At 45.4% G+C, this 20,237-nt stretch overlaps 2 protein-coding genes across 2 annotated transcripts in view; both read left to right on the forward strand.

The window, feature by feature from the left end:
• The first annotated feature begins 6,550 nt into the window (after positions 1 to 6,550).
• On the forward strand, positions 6,551 to 11,234 carry LOC308154976 (uncharacterized protein). The gene is made up of 11 exons (XM_080528201.1): positions 6,551 to 6,847; positions 6,946 to 7,106; positions 7,354 to 7,544; positions 7,758 to 7,821; positions 8,179 to 8,308; positions 8,669 to 8,834; positions 8,935 to 8,968; positions 9,114 to 9,320; positions 9,436 to 9,742; positions 9,984 to 10,260; positions 10,367 to 11,234. The coding sequence occupies exons 1-11, from the start codon at positions 6,621 to 6,623 to the stop codon at positions 10,490 to 10,492; spliced, it is 1,890 nt and encodes a 629-aa protein (XP_080384327.1). The 5' UTR covers positions 6,551 to 6,620; the 3' UTR covers positions 10,493 to 11,234.
• A 1,961-nt stretch (positions 11,235 to 13,195) lies between these two features.
• Positions 13,196 to 20,237, forward strand: part of LOC308156036 (rhotekin-like) — a gene marked incomplete at its 5' end in the record, with an annotated part of 32,946 nt that continues 25,904 nt past the window's right edge. Inside the window, one exon of the mRNA XM_080529397.1 lies at positions 13,196 to 13,306. Coding sequence (XP_080385523.1) covers positions 13,196 to 13,306 — 111 coding nt within the window. The remainder of the gene's footprint in view (positions 13,307 to 20,237) is intronic.

Here is a 20,237-nt window from a genome sequence, read left to right on the forward strand (position 1 = left end):
CAATGACATATTATGACTCACTTGCAGTAACCTTTACCCATGGTTACCTTGTTTTTGTCAAGACGATATTGGCCATCGATTGCAGTTGGTGACTTATTGTGCGTTTGTGCATGCTAGGTATGGCAGAGTACCTAAACCCATCCAGCATCTGAATTACCCTGCCAAGGAGGACGGCTCTCCCCCTGCCTCCGCGTCTGACCTCCCAGAAGGGCCCCCCCCCTCATCCTCCTCCTCCACCAAACCAAAACCCAAGCCTAAACCTTCAGCCAGGAGAGTCAAACACAAGCCTGGCCCTGCCCTGCCTGAGAAGGCCAAGCTGGTCACCCTCAGGGCCTCTCAGTCGGAGGAAGAGGACGATGAAGAGGAGAGGGAGGAGGCCCAGGCTGAGGAGGAGCACTACCACTCCTCCAGCCCTGAGGAAGAGAACCAGGCTCCTGCATTTGTGCCAATGAGCCTGCGCTCACCACAACCTGTCGCCTTTGAGGTGGAAGAGACCATGGAGGAGGTGAGAGAGAGAGAGAGAGAGAGACTATATACAAACATGTTTATTTATTTTATTTATTATATGTTTTTTTTGCAGTTTCATTTATGTTTATACAATACGGTACATCCTATCAGTTACCCGTCTACCATCTAGAGTACTTTCTATTCACAGTAGCTCAATAATTAACTCCTCTGCTAATGGCCTGCTAGGCCACTGACAATATAAAAACATAAACACACCCAGCACTGTGTCAATAGAAAACTACTCTCGGCCTGTGTTTTTTTTATTTGCTATTTTTGTTTTGTTATGCATGGTTTTCCATATGGTAACCCCCACCCCACCCCCACCACTCCGTCCTGCCCTCCGTTCCCATGCACAGCTCGATATCTCAGTCAACGTGCCTGATGTCCTGGGCATCTCCCATCATGTTCCCTGCCCTGACGCCTCGTGCGAGCATGCACTAGGAGAGGCGGGCACAGTGCCTTGCGAACATCAGCTGGACCTCCTGGTAGTGAGTGTTGCGTCCTGACCATGTGGTGTCATCCTGTGTGTGGACACTGTGTTTCCATATATGGTTTTGCTCTGTGTGTTACATTTCTATGTTTTATCCGTCAATGTGAAAGGGCTAACTTGTCTGTTGTCTTTGTCGTAGGATGTGATCGACTTCCTGTCCCCCGAGCACATGGAAGGTGGGTTGAGGATATCCTAAATACCACTTAGGCTAAATCTTCATTCGTCATTGAAATCGTATTTTTTTTTACTCAAGTAAAACGTCAACATGTTTCCTTCTTTTTCCTTCTCCCCATGTTTTTTTTTTTTTGGGTATTTAGTGTCTGAGGAGAGCTACACCGAGGCAGCAAGAACCCTTCTGGCCATTGGCAACCTTGCACACCTGTCCCAGTCCACACAGGATTACAGCTCAGGTAAGAAACAACCAAACATCCACCTCCCGAGCCAGGGTTCACCAACTGAGTGGCAAGTCTGTGTCTTAGTAGTTAATTTTGAGATAAACAGAGACGTATGAAGGTCATAGTACGAATCACCTGATGGTTGTACCTTCACCCTCTCATTGCAGAAGCACACGTCATCATCGACCAAGAACCGTTCTACCAAGAACAACTGGCACAGACTGCTTCACAGCTCACTGACCAATCACAAGACAGCACCGCTCTTCCTGACACTATGAACTTTGACCCTGTTGTCTTAGAGGCAACACAGCCCTATGAAGAGTCAGTCACGGTGACAGACTCTGTCCCAGTACCTCAGACTAGTGACTTATCCACGACTGATCTCTCACCCACAGAGGAGTGCTCTACCAGTCAGGAGGAGAAGACGACTGGTGTTCTAGCGGTCAGTCAGGAGCAACCAGGCTCAGAAGGTTCAGAGCTGGCTGTTCCACAGACCAGGAAGAGCCACTTCCCCAAACCCAATCCCAACCTAGAGCGGGCCACCACATCCAATGCTCAGTCAATGACCCCACAACCCCCAGAGAGTTCGGTCACACAGCTGGAACCACAGCCTACGGATAGGACCGTCGCACGAACAGAACCGCCACAGTCTGCCCAGAAGGACAAGCTGCCGAGTCCATCGAAGTCTGCTGCTGCCCCCCCTGCGTTAGCCCCGCAGTCTCTATGGTCTTCAGAGGAAGTGAGAGGTCACGACGGCTCTGAGGAACACTTGTCGAAAGAGAGAGAAAGGGAGGAGTCGGTCAAGGAGGTACAGAAATCAGAAGATGAGAAACGGTAAGATGTTCTAACGCAGTGGTTTTCAACCCTCTCCTCGGGGACCACTAGCCGTTCCACATATTTGATCTGTTCCACCACCAGCACACCTGATTCAACTAATCAAGTACAAATCATAATTGCTTTGCACTTGATTAGCGGAATCAGGTGTGCTGGTGGTGGAACAGATCAAATATGTGGAATGGCTGGTGGTCCCTGAGGAGAGGGTTGAAAACCACTGTTCTAATGTGTATATATAATGGAGAACTTCATCATTCTTCGTCATTCTAATTGATCTTTTAATCATAGTCAATTGCAGTGTTGACCTGAACTCCTTCTTCTTCTTCTTCTCCTCCTCCTCAGGGCTGGAGATTCCCAGTCTGGCCCATCAGACTCAGACCAGCCCACAAAGACGGCTCTTCAACCCCGCAGAACCCGGATCTGCAAACCCAAACCCAACCTGGGACGGGCCACCAGAACCACACAATCAAAACCACAACCCACTGATGACACCATCACACAGGCAGAACCACAACCCACTGATGACACCATCACACAGGCAGAACCACAACCCACTGATGACACCATCACACAGGCAGAACCACAACCTACAGACGATACCGACATGCTGTCAGAGCCTCAAACCTTTGAGAGTACCACCACACAGCCAGAACCACCACAGTCTGTCCAGAACAAAGAGCAGCCAAGTCTCTTGAAGACTGCTGCTGCTGCTGCTGCCCTCACATCAGCCTCAGTGTCTCTGAGGTCATCAGAGGAGGTGAAAGGTCACGATGGCTCTGAAGAGAAAGAAAGAGAGGAATCTGACATGGTGGAAACATCAGACAAAAAATTGTAAGACATACTATGGCACTATTTGGTCGCAGATGTTTTGCATGACATGAAAGCCTGAAATTTGCGATCCATTGACCCCACCAGATGCTATCTATCTTCTCTGGTGATGCTCTGCCAGGCCTGTGCTCTAGCCATCTTCAGTTGTTTGTTTTGAGGTCTTTTTGCCTCCAGTCATCTTCAGCAAATGAAACACATGTCAATTGAATTTGGCCCCCAAAATATCTCCATAGTTGCCTAGAGCAAAAAACACAAAATTCGAACAATTGACTGACAAGTTGATTGCATGGTAAATAAAATCTTCTTCTTTTTTTTCTTCTTCTTCTTCTTCTTCTTCTTCTTCTTCTCCTCAGGGCTGGAGATTCCCAGTCTGGCCCATCGGACTCAGACCGGCCCACAAAGACGGCTCTTCGAACCCGCAAGGCCCGGATCTGCAAACCCAAACCCAACCTGGAACGGGCCACCAGAACCACACAGTCAAAACCACAACCCACTGATGACACCATCACACAGGCAGAACCACAACCCACTGATGACACCATCACACAGGCAGAACCACAACCTACAGACGATACCGACCTGCAGTCAGAGCCTCAAACCTTTGAGAGTACCACCACACAGCCAGAACCACCACAGTCTGTCCAGAACAAAGAGCAGCCAAGTCCGTTGAAGACTGCTGCTGCTGCTGCTGCCCTCACATCAGCCTCTGTGTCTCTGAGGTCATCAGAGGAGGTGAAAGGTCACGATGGCTCTGAAGAGAAAGAAAGAGAGGAATCTGACAGGTTGGAGAAATCAGACAAAAAATTGTAAGACATACTATGGCACTATTTGGTCGCAAATGTTTTGCATGCAATAAGTACCTGAAGTTTGCGATCCATTGACCCCACCAGATGCTGGGTATCTTCTCTGGTGATGCTCTGCCAGGCCTGTGCTGTAGCCATCTTCAGTTGTTTGTTTTGAGGTCTTTTTGCCTCAAGTCATCTTCAGCAAATGAAACACATGTCAATTGAATTTGGCCCCCAAAATATCTCCATAGTTGCTATCACTGTATGTTTGAGGTAATTGTCTTTCTATATAGGGTTAAAACCCCACTGACAATGGCTGACCCCGTGCCTAGAGAAAAAAACACAAATTCCAACAATTGACTGACAAGTTGATTGCATGGTAAATAAAACCTTCTTTTTCTTCTTCTTCTTCTTCTTCTTCTTCTTCTTCTCCTCCTCCCTCCTCCTCCTCCTCCTCCTTCTTCTTCTTCTTCTTCTTCTTCTTCTTCTTCTCCTCCTCCTCCTCCTCCTCCTCCTTCTTCTTCTTCTCCTTCTCCTTCTCCTTCTCCTTCTCCTTCTCCTTCTCCTTCTCCTTCTCCTTCTCCTCCTCCTCCTCCTCCTCCTCCTCCTCCTCCTCCTCCTCCTTCTTCTTCTTCTCCTTCTCCTTCTCCTTCTCCTTCTCCTTCTCCTTCTCCTTCTCCTTCTCCTTCTCCTTCTCCTTCTCCTTCTCCTTCTCCTTCTCCTTCTCCTTCTCCTTCTCCTTCTCCTTCTCCTTCTCCTTCTCCTTCTCCTTCTCCTTCTCCTTCTCCTTCTCCTTCTCCTTCTCCTTCTCCTCCTCCTCCTCCTCCTCCTCCTCCTCCTCCTCAGGGCTGGAGATTCCCAGTCTGGCCCATCAGACTCAGACCAGCCCACAAAGACGGCTCTTCAACCCCGCAGGACCCGGATCTGCAAACCCAAACCCAACCTGGGACGGGCCACCAGAACCACACAGTCAAAACCACAACCCACTGATGACACCATCACACAGGCAGAACCACAACCTACAGACGATACCGACCTGCAGTCAGAGCCTCAAACCTTTGAGAGTACCACCACACAGGCAGAACCACCACAGTCTGTCCAGAACAAAGAGCAGCCAAGTCCGTTGAAGACTGCTGCTGCTGCTGCTGCTGCTGCCTTCACATCAGCCTCAGTGTCTCTGAGGTCATCAGAGGAGGTGAAAGGTCACGATGGCTCTGAAGAGAAAGAAAGAGAGGAATCTGACATGGTGGAAACATCAGACGAAAAATTGTAAGACATACTATGGCACTATTTGGTCGCAGATGTTTTGCATGCAATGAAAGCCTGAAGTTTGCGATCCATTGACCCCACCAGATGCTGGGTATCTTCTCTGGTGATGCTCTGCCAGGCCTGTGCTGTAGCCATCTTCAGTTGTTTGTTTTGAGGTCTTTTTGCCTCAAGTCATCTTCAGCAAATTAAACGCATGTCAATTGAATTTGGACCCCCCAAAAATCTCCATAGTTGCTATCACTGTATGTTTGAGGCAATTGTCTTGCTATATATGGTTAAAACCCCACTGACAATGGCTGACCCTGTGCCTTCTTCTCCTCCTCCTCTCCTCAGGGCTGGAGATTCCCAGTCTGGCCCATCAGACTCAAACCAGCCCACAAAGACGGCTCTTCGAACCCGCAAGGCCCGGATCTGCAAACCCAAACCCAACCTGGAACGGGCCACCAGAACCATACAGTCAAAACCACAACCCACTGATGACACCATCACACAGACAGAACCACAACCCACTGATGACACCATCACACAGGCAGAACCACCACCCACTGATGACACCATCACACAGGCAGAACCACAACCTACAGACGATACCGACCTGCTGTCAGAGCCTCAAACCGTTGAGAGTACCACCACACAGGCAGAACCACCACAGTCTGTCCAGAACAAAGAGCAGCCAAGTCCGTTGAAGACTGCTGCTGCTGCTGCCGCCCTCACATCAGCCTCTGTGTCTCTGAGGTCATCAGAGGAGGTGAAAGGTCACGATGGCTCTGAAGAGAAAGAAAGAGAGGAATCTGACATGGTAGAGAAATCAGAAGAAAAATGGTAAGACATACTATGGCACTATTTGGGCGCAGATTTTTGCATGCAATAAGTACCTGAAGTTTGCGATCCATTGACCCCACCAGATGCTGAGTATCTTCTCTGGTGATGCTCTGCCAGGCCTGTGCTGTAGCCATCTTCTGTTGTTTGTTTTGAGGTCTTTTTGCCTCAAGTCATCTTCAGCAAATGAAACACATGTCAATTGAATTTGGCCCCCAGAATATCTCCATAGTTGCTATCACTGTATGTTTGAGGTAATTGTCTTGCTATATAGGGTTAAATCCCCACTGACAATGGCTGACCTTGTGCCTAGAGAAAAAAACACCAAATTCCAACAATTGACTGACAAGTTGATTGCATGGTAAATAAAACCTTCTTCCTCTTCCTCTTCTTTTTCTTCTTCTCCTTCTCCTTCTTCTCCTTCTCCTTCGCCTTCTCCTTCTCCTCCTCCTCCTCCTCCTCCTCCTCCTCAGGGCTGGAGATTCCCAGTCTGGCCCATCAGACTCAGACCAGCCCACAAAGACGGCTCTTCAACCCCGCAGGACCCGGATCTGCAAACCCAACCTGGGACGGGCCACCAGAACCACACAGTCAAAACCACAACCCACTGATGACACCATCACACAGGCAGAACCACAACCCACTGATGACACCATCACACAGGCAGAACCACAACCTACAGACAATACCGACATGCAGTCAGAGCCTCAAACCTTTGAGAGTACCACCACACAGCCAGAACCACCACAGTCTGTCCAGAACAAAGAGCAGCCAAGTCTCTTGAAGACTGCTGCTGCTGCTGCCCTCACATCAGCCTCTGTGTCTCTGAGGTCATCAGAGGAGGTGAAAGGTCACGATGGCTCTGAAGAGAAAGAAAGAGAGGAATCTGACAGGGTGGAGAAATCGGAAGATGAGAAACGGTTAGACATTTTACTATCATGTAAGAATTTATTTTCAACTTCTGATAGTAATCAGTTGCGGTATTGGAACTGAGGGTTGCATTTTTCTCTTCTTCCAGTGCTGGAGATTCTCACTCAGGCCCATCAGTCTTAGACCAGCCCGCAAAGACCACTCCTCAGACCCGCAGGATGCGCTTCCCAAAACCCAAACCCAAACTAGGCCGTGTACCTCGAGCCTCAAGGTCCCAGTCAGGCCAGACCACTACACAACCAGAACCAGGTGGGTACCTATCAACGTCGCTAAAGAGACTTACGAGACTTGTCAAAATAACTCTGGATTTTTCAGTCTTGTGAGATTTATTGATGGAATAAATGGATCGTAGGACTTGCAGTCGTTGAGATTCAAAACAAATGATATGATTTGTCCTGATCATGCAGAACGACCTGTTTCATACGACCTGACAGAAGATGCCAAGTGATATTTAAGTTGTCAGTAATGGGTTTACTCTTTACCTTTCATTCCACAGTTGCCAATACGGAATCTCTGGAGGACTCTGCAGTCCAGAAAGCAGATATCAGTACCGTCACTGAGGACAGTGGACCACAAGGGGGCGCTGACGTTCACATAGAAAGACAACTCACTCACAATGAGAGGCTGAGTAGCAACAGGAGCCCCCCTCCAATCAACATAACACACACATTTGATGATGCCTCCCTGGTAAGTCTGCAATATAAACAGCACAACTGTCAGACACTTAGGAATAGGAAGAGGATGCTATTCACAATTCTACCTTTCTTTAGCTTTTAGTTGTGTGAGTCTACTTTATAAATTCCCCCACCTCTATATGGAATGATGGCACGTTCAGAGAAAAATGTGTGTGTACCTTTGGGTGAGTGTCTAATGTGTGTGTGCGTGATGCGTCCTTCACAGCTATATGCAGCGCCCTGCGCAGAGGAAAGCCAAAACGAGCCCATCATCCCTCAGCACTCAGAAGGTATGTGTGACGAATTACAAATCATCTGTTTATCCGGACATTCACTTAAAAGTTTGTGTCTTTTAGCATTTAAGATTTGATTTCTCATTTGTTCATAGAAATTGGGGGTGGCAGTTAGCCTAGACTAGAGGTTAGAGAGGCCGGCTAGCAATCGGAAGGTTGCTGGTTCGATCCCCGCCTCAGGAGGCAGCTGCATGTGCCCTTAAGCAAGGCACTTAACCCCTAATTGCTCCAGGGGCGCCCAGAGCAAAAATTCCAAATTCCAACAATTGACTGACAAGTTGATTGTATGGTAATAAATAAATAAATATGTCTCTCTGTCCCTCTCCCCTTCCCTTCCCTGTCCTGTGTTGTCAGATCCAGCCCTCACAGACCCTGACGAGCCCATCTTTATCCTGTCACTCACTGAGATTCCCATAGTGCCGATGGGAGAGGAGTTTGGGTGTGTCTCCGAGCCCTTCTCCTATACCTTCTCTACACTACCGAGGTCAGCCACTGACTGTCTCTCAGTTTGTTATGGAGAAACATGCACTTTAAGCCAGATTGCTAGCTATTCTGAAATCGGGTGAACTATTATTATTGTACTCGGATGTGCCAAACCAAAGGGGACGTTTTTTCTTTCCCATTGAGAGTATCTAGTAGACTGTGTAGAATAGAACATTGATGAAAAATCCTAATTTAATGTATTGACGACGCATTGATAATTCCCCAAATTCCCGGTAAATTACCAATGTTTAGATTTTTTCCAGAACTGTTATGAAATTGACATTCGGTAACATTCCTTTTTTGTTTTTTTTGTTTAAGTTGTGTAGGATACAGAATGTGATTTCTGCCTGTCTCCTCTCAGTAGTGATAGTCCTGCCGCTGGAGACAGCTTGGCTGTGGGGAACGATGAGTACTCTGTCTTCCCTGTCGTGCCCATGTCAGTGGAGGAGGAGATGGAAGGAGATGATGGAGGAGGAGGAGGTTTCCCCGGTATCAAGGATGTGGAGCCAGGCTCGACCGCTGACACGGTAAAGTGAAGTCTGAACAGTATTTATTTGCCAACGGATGGCCAGAATGTTATGGGCCTGGATGTTTGTTCTTTAACGTTCTACGGTCTTTTCACTACAGACTCAGAGCCAGGTCGGCCCAGCGGATCCACATGGTACGATTTCTGTCGATCTCCTTTTTAAAATAAATGAAGTCACTGGTCCATTATAGTGACGGTACACAGTGCAAACAAGAGGAATACTATGTGTTTGTGTTGCAGTCTCTTGTTTGGCACCATGTTCATTGTGTGTGTGTGTCAGTGTCGTGTTTGTCAGTCACAGAGGTAGGGACAACCAAACCATCGGAGCACCTGGTGACTGAAAGGACCATGGAGGACCTGGTGACTGAGAGGACCGGCCAGGACCTGGTGACTGAGAGGACCAGCCAGGACCTGGTGACTGAGAGGACCAGCGATGAGGAGGACCCTCCCCATAAGAAGAGGAAACTGCCGGAGAGGAGCAGGAGAGGTAAGTGCTGCAGATCCTCAGTACCGAACATCTAGGGCGCAAATCTTAAAACATCTGCTCATACATGGTATTGGATCATTTACTTATCATGGATGCCCGTCTCGATTCTATGCAGCCAAACGGCAGTCGAAGCCCAACACTGCAGTGAGGAAACAGCCTAGCCACAGCGGCCCTGCTAAGGCTGTGTGGACCTCTACCTCAGGCCCAGACTCTCCCCACCCGGAATCCTCGGACACAGCAGACGCGTCAGGAGAGCTGGCCACTGAACAGCCACATATGGGGATTGTAGGACGCCTGGACCCCCCAGAGGCAACAAAGAGTACACCCGCTGGAGGGGACGAGATGGAGGCCAGTAGTTCAGAGGCGGAGTCTCAGGCTGGCCATCGTTTGACGCCGCTGGAGACCTCTAGTGCTTTGAGCAGGTGAGAGGGAGAAGTGTTCGTCTGTCCCTACTGCCCAACCCGTTTCAGTCTGCCAATCTATTCCTAAACGTCGCTTCCTATTGAGAGGAGACGACCTGAAAAAGCTTCCATGACTCTTTATTGTCTAATTAATGATTGACTCAAGTCTCCATTTGACCAATTGTGTTATCATTATTTTACCAGTTTAAGTGGGGATAACTCTATGAAATGCTTGTGTTTGTGTTCCTTCCATGCCTGGTAGGAGACCCCGGGGACTCCGGTCCTTCATCTCTGATAAGAGTAACCCTGCCCCCCCCGGAGGCCCCCGCGGGGCCAAGGCTGCCACTCCAAGGCCCCAAGTCAGCGCCTTGCGCACAGGGAGGAAACGGCCTGCTCCTGCACCCTCCACCTCCAGAACCCCAGAACCGCCCGTAGCACCCTCCACCTCCAGAACCCCAGAACCGCCAGTAGCAGTAGCCATGGAGTGCCATGATGTCGACCCAGAGCCTAGTACCTCTCAGTGCTCAACTACTAATAAGGTAAAGAGATTACCTGCACACGCAAACCCCTACCTACCTAGTAGTTCCATTTTACAGTCCCTTACCATCCCTTGTCTCTGATCTCTCTCCCTCGTCTTTATAACAGGAGTCATCTGCCCAGAAGGTCCAGATTCCCTGCGGAGACCCCAGCTCAACAGACGAGGGACCCCTCAACGTGTCCCAGTACTTCTTCAGTGACATCTTCACCGAAGTGAATGAGAGCGAGGGGTGAGAGGGGGGGGGGGGTCAGAAAAGAGGAAGACGAAGAGGAGGAATCATAAGGCAGTCTTAATAGATTGGAATTGGTTATGTCTCTCCACGGGCTCTCTGATTCAGAAAATAGGACAAGACGTTGGGGAAGCACTTGAAGATTGCGCTTCAGAAAGAAACGGCTGTTTTGTAGCACTTGAATGACGCTTGAAGTTTCATTTAACAGATTTCATCAAAGGACAGCAACAGGAAACATAGCAAGAATAATTATCCGTGGCTAATTGGCACTCAGTTTGATTGTGACTTGACCATAGGGCATGAACAACACACAGCTTAAAAAAATGTATTTTTAGCATACCAGATCAATGACAGGGTCTGTGCATAAATGTCATTTTGAAATTGTTTATTTCACAGTAAGCAAACATGGTCATGTTTCTCCTTAAACTATAAATTTCATCCGAATACTTGAAGTCAGAGTTACGTCTATTGTACAGTTTGGCAGTTGGCTCAGGAAGTTACTACTGTAACTGTTACTGCTTGAAGTGTTGCTGTTTGGTCAAATTTCACAGTTTAATATTAGCATTATTGATGTTCATATTTACATTGGAAACCATTGTAAACTGAACAGTGTGTTACACTTATGTTCAGATAAGCAATATTTAGTTTTTTCATTCTTATTGTGAGTCAATAAGTCCCATATTTTTTAGCCTGAGGGACAGATATAGTGGGTGTGAATATTCCTAAAATAGCGTTTCACTCACTGTGTACCGCTCTGGATTTACCATAATGTAAAATATGTGAATAAATATTTAATAAAGTTTTATATGTTAATGTATTCCTGTGTTCTGTGAACGTGAATTGAAGGCATGGTTAATATACTCTCAGATGAGTGGTCTTGAAACCTATGCCTGTCTTTTGTCCTCTTCAGTGATACAATTGCAATCAAAATTATTCCACCCCCATTTCACATTAGGTTTATTGTCAAAATATACAATTTCTCAGCTGTTTGCAATAAACAAATTACACAAGAACTGTTTAAGTAGTTCAATGAAACTAATATTACTACGTTTTTATCCAAATTCAACACAAAATGCTATTTTTAATGACAACTGCAGTCTTAAAAAGATTCAACCCCTTCATGACAAGCATCTTCAGTACTTAAGTAGAGAACCCTTTTGCTGTTATGACCTGCTGCAAACGTGATGCATAACCAGACACCAGCTTCTGACAGCGTTCCTGAGGAATCTTGGCGTCCTGTTAGTAATATTCTTGGGTTTGGTTTTTGCAACCTTCTTCAAATCCCACCAGAGATTTTCTCTGGCGACTGTGATGGCCACTCTAGAATCTTCAATTTCTTCTTCTGAAACGAGACCTTGGTGGGCTTTGAGGTATGCTTGGGATCATTGTCCTGTTGGAAGGTCCAATGACGCCCAAGCTTCAGCTTCCTCACAGACGGCATGACACTTTTTTAAATCAAGATTTCCTGAGTAGGTTCCTACTACACGCTGCAGGTGTCCAGGGGCAGCTCCAGAGCATCACTGAGCCACCGCCATGCTTCACTGGAGGCAGGGTGTTCTTTTCAGCATATGCTTCATTCTTCTTCCTCCAGACATACCGCTGACCCCATAGGCCCGAAAAGTTCCAGTTTTGTTTCATCGCTCCACAGAACAGAGTTCCAAAACTTGTGGCTTATTTATATGGTTTTGAGCATATTGGAGCCGACTTTTCTTGTGCTTTTGGGTCAGTAGTGTAGTGGTGTACGTCTTGGATTCCGGGCATGGAGCCCTTCAGTGTGTAGTATGCGCCTTACTGTGCAAACTGAAACCTCAGTGCCTGCTGCCACCATGTCTTGCTGCAGGTGTTTTGCAGTCACTAGAGGGTTTTTGACCACTTGCCTCCTCAGGAATCTGGTGGCCACCGCTGATAGCTTCCTCTTTCTGCCACTTCCAGGTAGTGTAGCCACTGTTCCTTTAACTTTGAAGTTGTGAACTATGCTTCCAACTGTATCTCTAAGAACATTCAGTGCTTTTGCTATCTTTTTGTATCCTTTTCCTTGTTTGTGCAAGGCAATGATCTTGAATTCTTTTGACTTGAGCCATATTTCTAACACGCAATCAAACGTCACTCTTAACAAACCTCCAGGTATTAATGTGTTCTATCTCAAGCACACCTGAACTAATGAAGCCCTTGATTAGTTGCACCAGGTGTGCTCAAACAGGGGGTTGAATACTTTTGAGACTGCATTAGTTATTAAAAGTAGCATTTTGTGTTGAATTTGGATAAAAACCATGGTAATATTAGTTTTATTGAACTATTTAAACTGTTCTTATCTACTTTGTTTATTGCAAACAGCTGAACATTTGTACATTTTGCCAATAAGCCTAATATGCAATGGAGGTTGAATCATTTTGATTGCAACTAGTCTGTAACATCAAGGACTGTTGATGATTTTTTCGTAGGATGGATTGGAAAAACACCTTTCGATTGACCTATCTGATATTGACCTTGATCTGATAGTGTTTCATTATGGGACTGTGGCCATGATGGGTGGCGCTAGGCAAAACAAAACACAATTCAATACAGGACGACTCATTCTCGTCTTGGACTTTGACATGTAGCCTACTGAGTTATTTTCAGTCCTTCCGTCGTGTTGTCAGTGGATACAGGTAGGCCTATCTGGTATAGTTTACTGTTGGTAACTGGTATAGTTCGTATATATAGTCCAATGTTTTACCGAAATCAACCGTCGAGAGCTACTGTCCCTCGAGGATCGGCACTAGAGATGGAAATACGGCGGGGGCATTTCACAACCAGTGCTGTCTTGGACCCGGTACAGGTAAAATTGGCAAGAATAATAATTGCTTTTTTATTGGTATTGCAGCGGAATACAAAGTCAACAATAACAGAATAAAGTAAAGTTATTAATAAAGTAGAGTAAGGTAATAAAGCGATGGTAGTCGTACTACAGCGGGACCAGTCGTACTGCAGTAGAAACAGTAGCCTAGTGAAAAGTGCTGTACAGATTACAATATGATGAAACGCAATATATCATACAATGCAGTATAATACAGATATGATACAGTACAGGAAGTCAAGTAGTACTCAGGTAGTGTGCAGGTAGTCATAATATATCTTATTTTATATTTTGTTTTGACTCGTCGTTGCCTAATAATGACCAATTATTGTCTCCAATTGGAATCGACAGTAGGCCTACAATGCCCGTTAAAATACAAGATACGTGAGAACATAGACCAATAGAACCAATTCATTCAGGAAAATGCGTTGATAAAAAAATAAATCGGATTAAATGACCAATTCCTGTCAACTGTCTGACTACTACTTGGACTTCCTGTAATGTATCATATCTGAACTATATTATTGCATAATGCATACTGTATGATATTGCATTTCATGTCATTGTAACCTGCACATCATTTTGCATTACTGTTCTACAGCAGCATGACTGGTCCTGCTGTAGTACAATTACTATCACCTTGTCACCTCATCCTACTTGTTTCTATTGTCACCTTACTCATTTACTTTATTATATTGTTGTTTGTATTCTGCTGCTATTGCTATTATTGCTGCTATTGTTGATTTAGTTGATTGTATATCCTGCTTTATTTTATTATTGATTTTGTGTTCTGCTGCAATGCCAATATCCCTTCTTACCTTACCCTCTCCCTCCCTCCTCTCTCTCTTCTAACCTTACCCTCTCCCTCCCTCTCCCTTCTAACCTTACCCTCTCCCTCCCTCTCCCTTCTTACCTTACCCTCTCCCTCCCTCCCTCTCTCTTCTTACCTTACCCTCTCCCTCCCTCCCTCTCCCTTCTTACCTTACCCTCTCCCTCCCTCCCTCTCTCTTCTTACCTTACCCTCTCCCTCCCTCCCTCTCCCTTCTTACCTTACCCTCTCCCTCCCTCTCTCTTCTTACCTTACCCTCTCCCTCCCTCCCTCTCCCTTCTTACCTTACCCTCTCCCTCCCTCTCTCTTCTTACCTTACCCTCTCCCTCCCTCCCTCTCCCTTCTTACCTTACCCTCTCCCGCCCTCTCCCTTCTTACCTTACCTCTCCCTTCTTACCTTACCCTCTCCCTCCCTCCCTCTCCCTTCTAACCTTACCCCCTCCCTCCCTCTCCCTTCTAACCTTACCCTCTCCCTCCCTCCCTCTCCCTTCTAACCTTACCCTCTCCCTCCCTCTCCCTTCTTACCTTACCCTCTCCCTCCCTCTCCCTTCTTACCTTACCTCTCCCTTCTTACCTTACCCTCTCCCTCCCTCCCTCTCCCTTCTTACCTTACCCTCTCCCTTCTTACCTTACCCTCTCCCTCCCTCCTCCCTCTCTCGCTTACCTTACCCTCACCCTCCCTCCTCCCTCTCCCTCCCTCTCTCTTCATACCTTACCCTCTCCCTCCCTCCCTCTCTCTTCTTACCTTACCTTACCCTCTCTCTTCTTACCTTACCTTACCCTCTCCCTTCTTACCTTACCCTCTCCCTCCCTCCCTCTCTCTTCTTACCTTACCTTACCCTCTCTCTTCTTACCTTACCTTACCCTCTCCCTTCTTACCTTACCCTCTCCCTCCCTCCTCCCTCTCCCTTCTTACCTTACCCTCTCCCTTCTTACCTTACCCTCTCCCTCCCTCCTCCCTCTCCCTTCTTACCTTACCCTCTCCCTCCCTCCCTCTCTCTTCTTACCTTACCTTACCCTCTCCCTCCCTCCCTCTCTCTTCTTACCTTACCTTATCCCTCCCTCCCTCCTCCCTCTCTCGCTTACCTTACCCTCACCCTCCCTCCTCCCTCTCCCTCCCTCTCTCTTCATACCTTACCCTCTCCCTCCCTCCCTCTCTCTTCATACCTTACCCTCTCTCTCCCTCTCTCTTCATACCACATCATTGTTCAAATCTAGAGCTTAATAACCTTTGTTTAGCGGACACGATGACTATGATTGTGGATGCGGTGGGTTTCTTCCCATACAATGTAAACCAATGTGAGCACCCTTCAACTAGATTGTTGTATATTATAGTTTATGTCGGGGTCGACACAGACTGACACACTGAGAATGTTACAGGGTTACTATGGTATTCAATGACCGCTGCCTAATGAGTGCTTAGATCAATATTATGCAACAGGTCTTCGTTGGAATCCGATGCTAATGCACACAGAAAAGCTCTCCCATCACTCCCTCCTAGGGCTCAATCCCCTTTTGATCTCTTAGTTGGGTCAGTAAGCCGTACGCTAACAGCACCTCCTCTATTCCCATACACTCACACTTACTGTACACTTTAAGCCGATGAATGATCAGACTAGTCCGTACGCTGTCTAGAGTACACTGGATAACAATACTGTGGTGACCAACACAGAGAGTGGAGCTCAGCTCTAACACTGAGGAAGATGAACGTCTTTGATAAAGGCCAGGTGAGTGAAGGATGATACGGATCACGCAGAGTTACTGCACATCTTGTAGTGTATGAAACTGAAATATAACACATTAGGAGTCATATTTGCATCTGGAGAAGAGTTATGAAGATATGTGCAACACAAGGTGCACATCCTGATTTCTATGGTTACTGGCTGGTGATTGTTGAACATGAATGGAAGAGGAGATGCCACATATGAAAGATATAAAATACATATTTATGAATATATATTAATATTGTTTCATTTTCTTGCTGACAATATGTAACCAAGGGTTTACTTTGAGCAAGACCAAATGAACCTTCACTGAACTGAACTGAATCAAAGTACTTTAGCCACATGCCTTAAAGGGATTATTCATGCTTACACAAACACAACATGCCAGTGTGGCTTATGGTCAGAAGAACTGAATGATCCAGCAGTATAGTACAGTAGAAAACATGTAAAGCCTCTCCACTCCTTACAGCTTTGCCTGTTAAGCAGTTAAGCAGTAACTTCAAACAACAGGAGTGATGGAAGTCACATACATAGGTCGTCTGTATTGAGTTTACGCATCCAACTAGATCAGTCTACTCTAGCCAATTCCATCGCTGGCTTTTAGTAGCAATAGCCAGCACAGAGTGTAAAGGTTAGTTGGCTACAGCCAGAGACTTCACAGGCTGCTCCCAGACTGCCATGCTGACTGCTGATGTCACGTTCTGCCCTTCCGTGGGACAATTAGGTGGTGGGCCGAACGCGTTTATCGCGAAGTTTATCTTTTTCCATCTACAGAGTAAACAATCTCTTACATACGATATTAAGTAATTATCTTTAGTCTATAACAATTTGTTGGCAGCTGTATTTATGTCTGAGATTTTCACAAACTAGTTTTTTAATCGTCTGTCTGCTCAGGGACATCGCTGGTCGCTCTAGTTGATAAACCAATCAGAATTCGAGTACGGCTTCATTAGGACCCCGAAATGTAAACACTGGCTGTTAACCCTAGCAACTGACTGGATGTTAACCCTAGCAACCACGGGAAAATAACGAGATGTGATGAATTATGGAGTGTTGTATGCATTTAACAAACCGAACGGACAATATTATTGCATTTTCAGATGCAAGTTGGACCAAATTTGTACATTGTTCTCTACAGTGGGTGAATCTTCACACTGCAGAAAGCCAAATTGCAGAAAGGGCTGTAAAAAAATATAACCTAGTAGACAGTTACATTCCAGATGTGCCAGCTACGGTAATATTGGCTACCATAGACAATGCTATATAATAATAATAATAATAATAATAATAATAATAACTTTATTTGTATAGCGCTTTTCCTGCAAACGTTGCAGCTCAAAGTGCTTTAATCATTATATAATCTTAATTTAGTTATTTTGTAACTTAAATGCAATATTAAAAGCATGAGTTTTTATAATCTTAATTTAATTATTTAGTCATTTAAAGGCAATATTAAAAAGATGGGTTTTTAGTCTTGACTTGAACATATTTGCTGAGGTTGCATCCCTAATGTATATGCAGTATGCCAACATACGAAACATTGAAAGAGCCCACAAGAGAAGGGAAAAATCAGTAGGCCTACAGGAGGCTGCAGGTTTTTTATAGCAATATAAGTTATTTATAAGAACAAGATGATATAAACAAGCTAAGATATGACATGGACATTATTAACAATATGATATAAACAAGCTAAGATATGACATGAACAAGATATGAACAAGGCATCAATGGGTCAGGGTCAGCCCTGCCAGGTCAGGTCCAGAAGATGTGCAGTGCAGTCCAGGGCTGAGCATCTGGGGTTACCTTGGTAAACAGATTAGGAGAGTTTTAAATAAACTAGGCTATAACTTTGGAAGCTTTACTACTTTTACTATTGTTGTGGGAACAGTGAGGAAGATAGACATAGGGGAAATGCTGGTCTATAGTCTGGGACCCTTTCCTGCAGCAATTGCGAACATAGATGGCTCTCTTGTGAAAACAAAGCCAAATTAATGCACTTTCTAGAAGGATCAGTAAATCCACCAGCCACCGTAGAAATCCCTGATGGCTCAACCTGGGTGTGGGATGCAATGGCACTAGTACAGGCTATGAAACCCCAAGATACATTTGGAAGATTTGCCAACAGTGCACTAATGTACCTGATCAATGCAGCCAAAGTGAGTAAATCTAAAGTGGTGCATTTTGTCCCTGACACCTACAAAACACTGAGTATAAAGAATGCAGAACGAGGTCGACGAGCAACAAAAGGATGTCAGTTGATTGATTGATTGATTGATTGATTATACTTTATTGTCCCCGAGGGGAAACTTGTCTTGGGCATGGTACTTTCATGCTTCAAGTGCAACAGAGACGATACATACAACATACAGTGGGCAAAGTAAACAACAGGACAGCAACAAACATTGAGTGACATTGGCAGCAGTTTCCACCTGGACATGGCATCATTTGGTATAAATATATATTGCACATAACCCTTCAAGTGGTGTTTTCGAATATTGCACATTGCGCAGTTGACAACAATATATTCAGCTGACCAGAAGACTTTGGTCCAAGTTCTTGGCTTGTGGCCAAAACAAAGAAAACCTACAACAGTTTCTTTTTGAGACATGGTCCAAGTCCAGGAAAAACCAAATTCAAGACATCACTTTGATTGTTGGACATGGGTCTGAGTGTCATGTGATCAGAGTCAACAGCAGTGGCACAGAACTTGAGGTTTTACCACTGCTCACACTGTTCTCAATACAGGAGGAGGCAGACACCCTGCTGTTGCTTCACTGTGAACATGCCTCACAGTATAGCTTACATGTTGTGATCAGCAGTCCTGACACAGATGTGTTTGTACTGGCTATCGCTTTCTGTAAGGAAATAGGAGCAAACCTGTACTTCCACACAGGGAAAGGGACAAACAAACACCATACACGTACAGAGAATACACAGCCATCTTGGTGATGAAGTCTCTGATGCGCTCATTGGATTTCACTGTTTCACCGGCTGTGATACAGTGAGTGCACTGCACGGCAATGGAAAAGTGAAGGCCGTAAAAACACTCCTGTCCAACAAAGAGCATTGTGCTACTTTCCAAAAGTTGGGAACAGCTTTTCAACTGCCAACAGAGCTTTATGAGGAAATTGAGGCATTTACATGCGACCTCTACGACCACAAAGGCTGTAGGGATGTACATTTAGCTAGGTGTCAAATGTTTAAGAGTGGGACGTGCAATGACCGAAGTCTACCACTAAATAAGGATGCCTTGCACAAACATAGTCAGCGGGCAAACTACCAGGCAGCCATATACAGGAGGTCCCTTAAGAGCCAGCCAGACATCCCTCCGCCAATGAGCCATGGCTGGAAGATAGAGGGAGATTTCTTTGAGATTGACTGGATGTCCCTTCCCCCAGCCCCAGTCGCAGTTTTAGAGCTTGTATACTGCTCCTGCAAAAAAACAAAATGTGTGAAAGGGAGATGCACATGCAAATCTAACAACCTACCATGTACAGACATGTGTCTGTGTTTGCACTGCGAAAACACACTAGTGTTATAAATGTTCTCTAACACTTGAATCTTTGTCTAGTCTCGTCAATTATAGGCAAGGCAAGTGAAGATACACTTAGGGCCAGTTTCACAGACAAGGCTTAAGCCTAATCCTGGACTAAAAAGCATCTTCAATGGAGATTTTACATTGAAAGTGTGATTTAGTCCAGGACTAGGCTTAAGCCTTGTCTGTGAAACCGGCCCTTAGTCTTGGGTTTTGTCTTACCAGCTCACCTCGTAAAAGTGAGACGATTGACAATATCAAAAACATGCTTGCACACACATATAACATACTCACACACAAGTTAATGTTACTGGTCCCAATTTGGCACAATTATTATTGACATAATTGAGAATAGACATAGTTGACATTGGTAACTTAGCTATTGTACCCTTTAAAGTTAGATAACTAGCTTGTTAATTAATTAGCTTCACAATCGCGGGTGACGATAGGTCGGATTTTTCACTAAAATAGCATATTAGAACATGTTTGTATTGACACAACATGACATGGACTTGTTCATTAATATGTGATATGAATTAGTATGACATGCACATCTTACCTGAAACATTACTTGACAGTAAAGTTATCCGAAACAACTCAGTCTTCTCGTCTTTCCAGATAATACGTTGTTTACGTCTAGTTCCGTATTTTGAAGGAATATCATTGGCAGACGTCAAGTCAGGTGACGCTTTAACAGGTTTTGATTGGTTAGCGGCATAGTAGCCCCAAGCATTCTCCTTATTAACTTATGGATCGTAAGTTTACTTTTCATAAAACGCCGATCGAAAATCGTCTGCCAACAGACGGAAACATGTTAAAAAAAAA

This window comes from Nansenia antarctica (assembly GCF_963989245.1).
Source record: "Nansenia antarctica genome assembly, chromosome: 4".
Lineage (NCBI taxonomy): Eukaryota > Metazoa > Chordata > Actinopteri > Argentiniformes > Microstomatidae > Nansenia > Nansenia antarctica.

What these genes read in the sequence shown, in the direction of transcription:
- LOC308154976 (XM_080528201.1), top strand. Translation starts at nt 6,621, where the DNA reads ATGCAGTCAGAGCCTCAAACCTTTGAGAGTACCACCACACAGCCAGAA. An exon ending in AAATCGGAAGATGAGAAACG is followed by an intron (nt 6,848 to 6,945) that starts GTTAGACATTTT and finishes CTCTTCTTCCAG; the next exon opens with TGCTGGAGATTCTCACTCAG. An exon ending in GCCGGAGAGGAGCAGGAGAG is followed by an intron (nt 9,321 to 9,435) that starts GTAAGTGCTGCA and finishes GATTCTATGCAG; the next exon opens with CCAAACGGCAGTCGAAGCCC.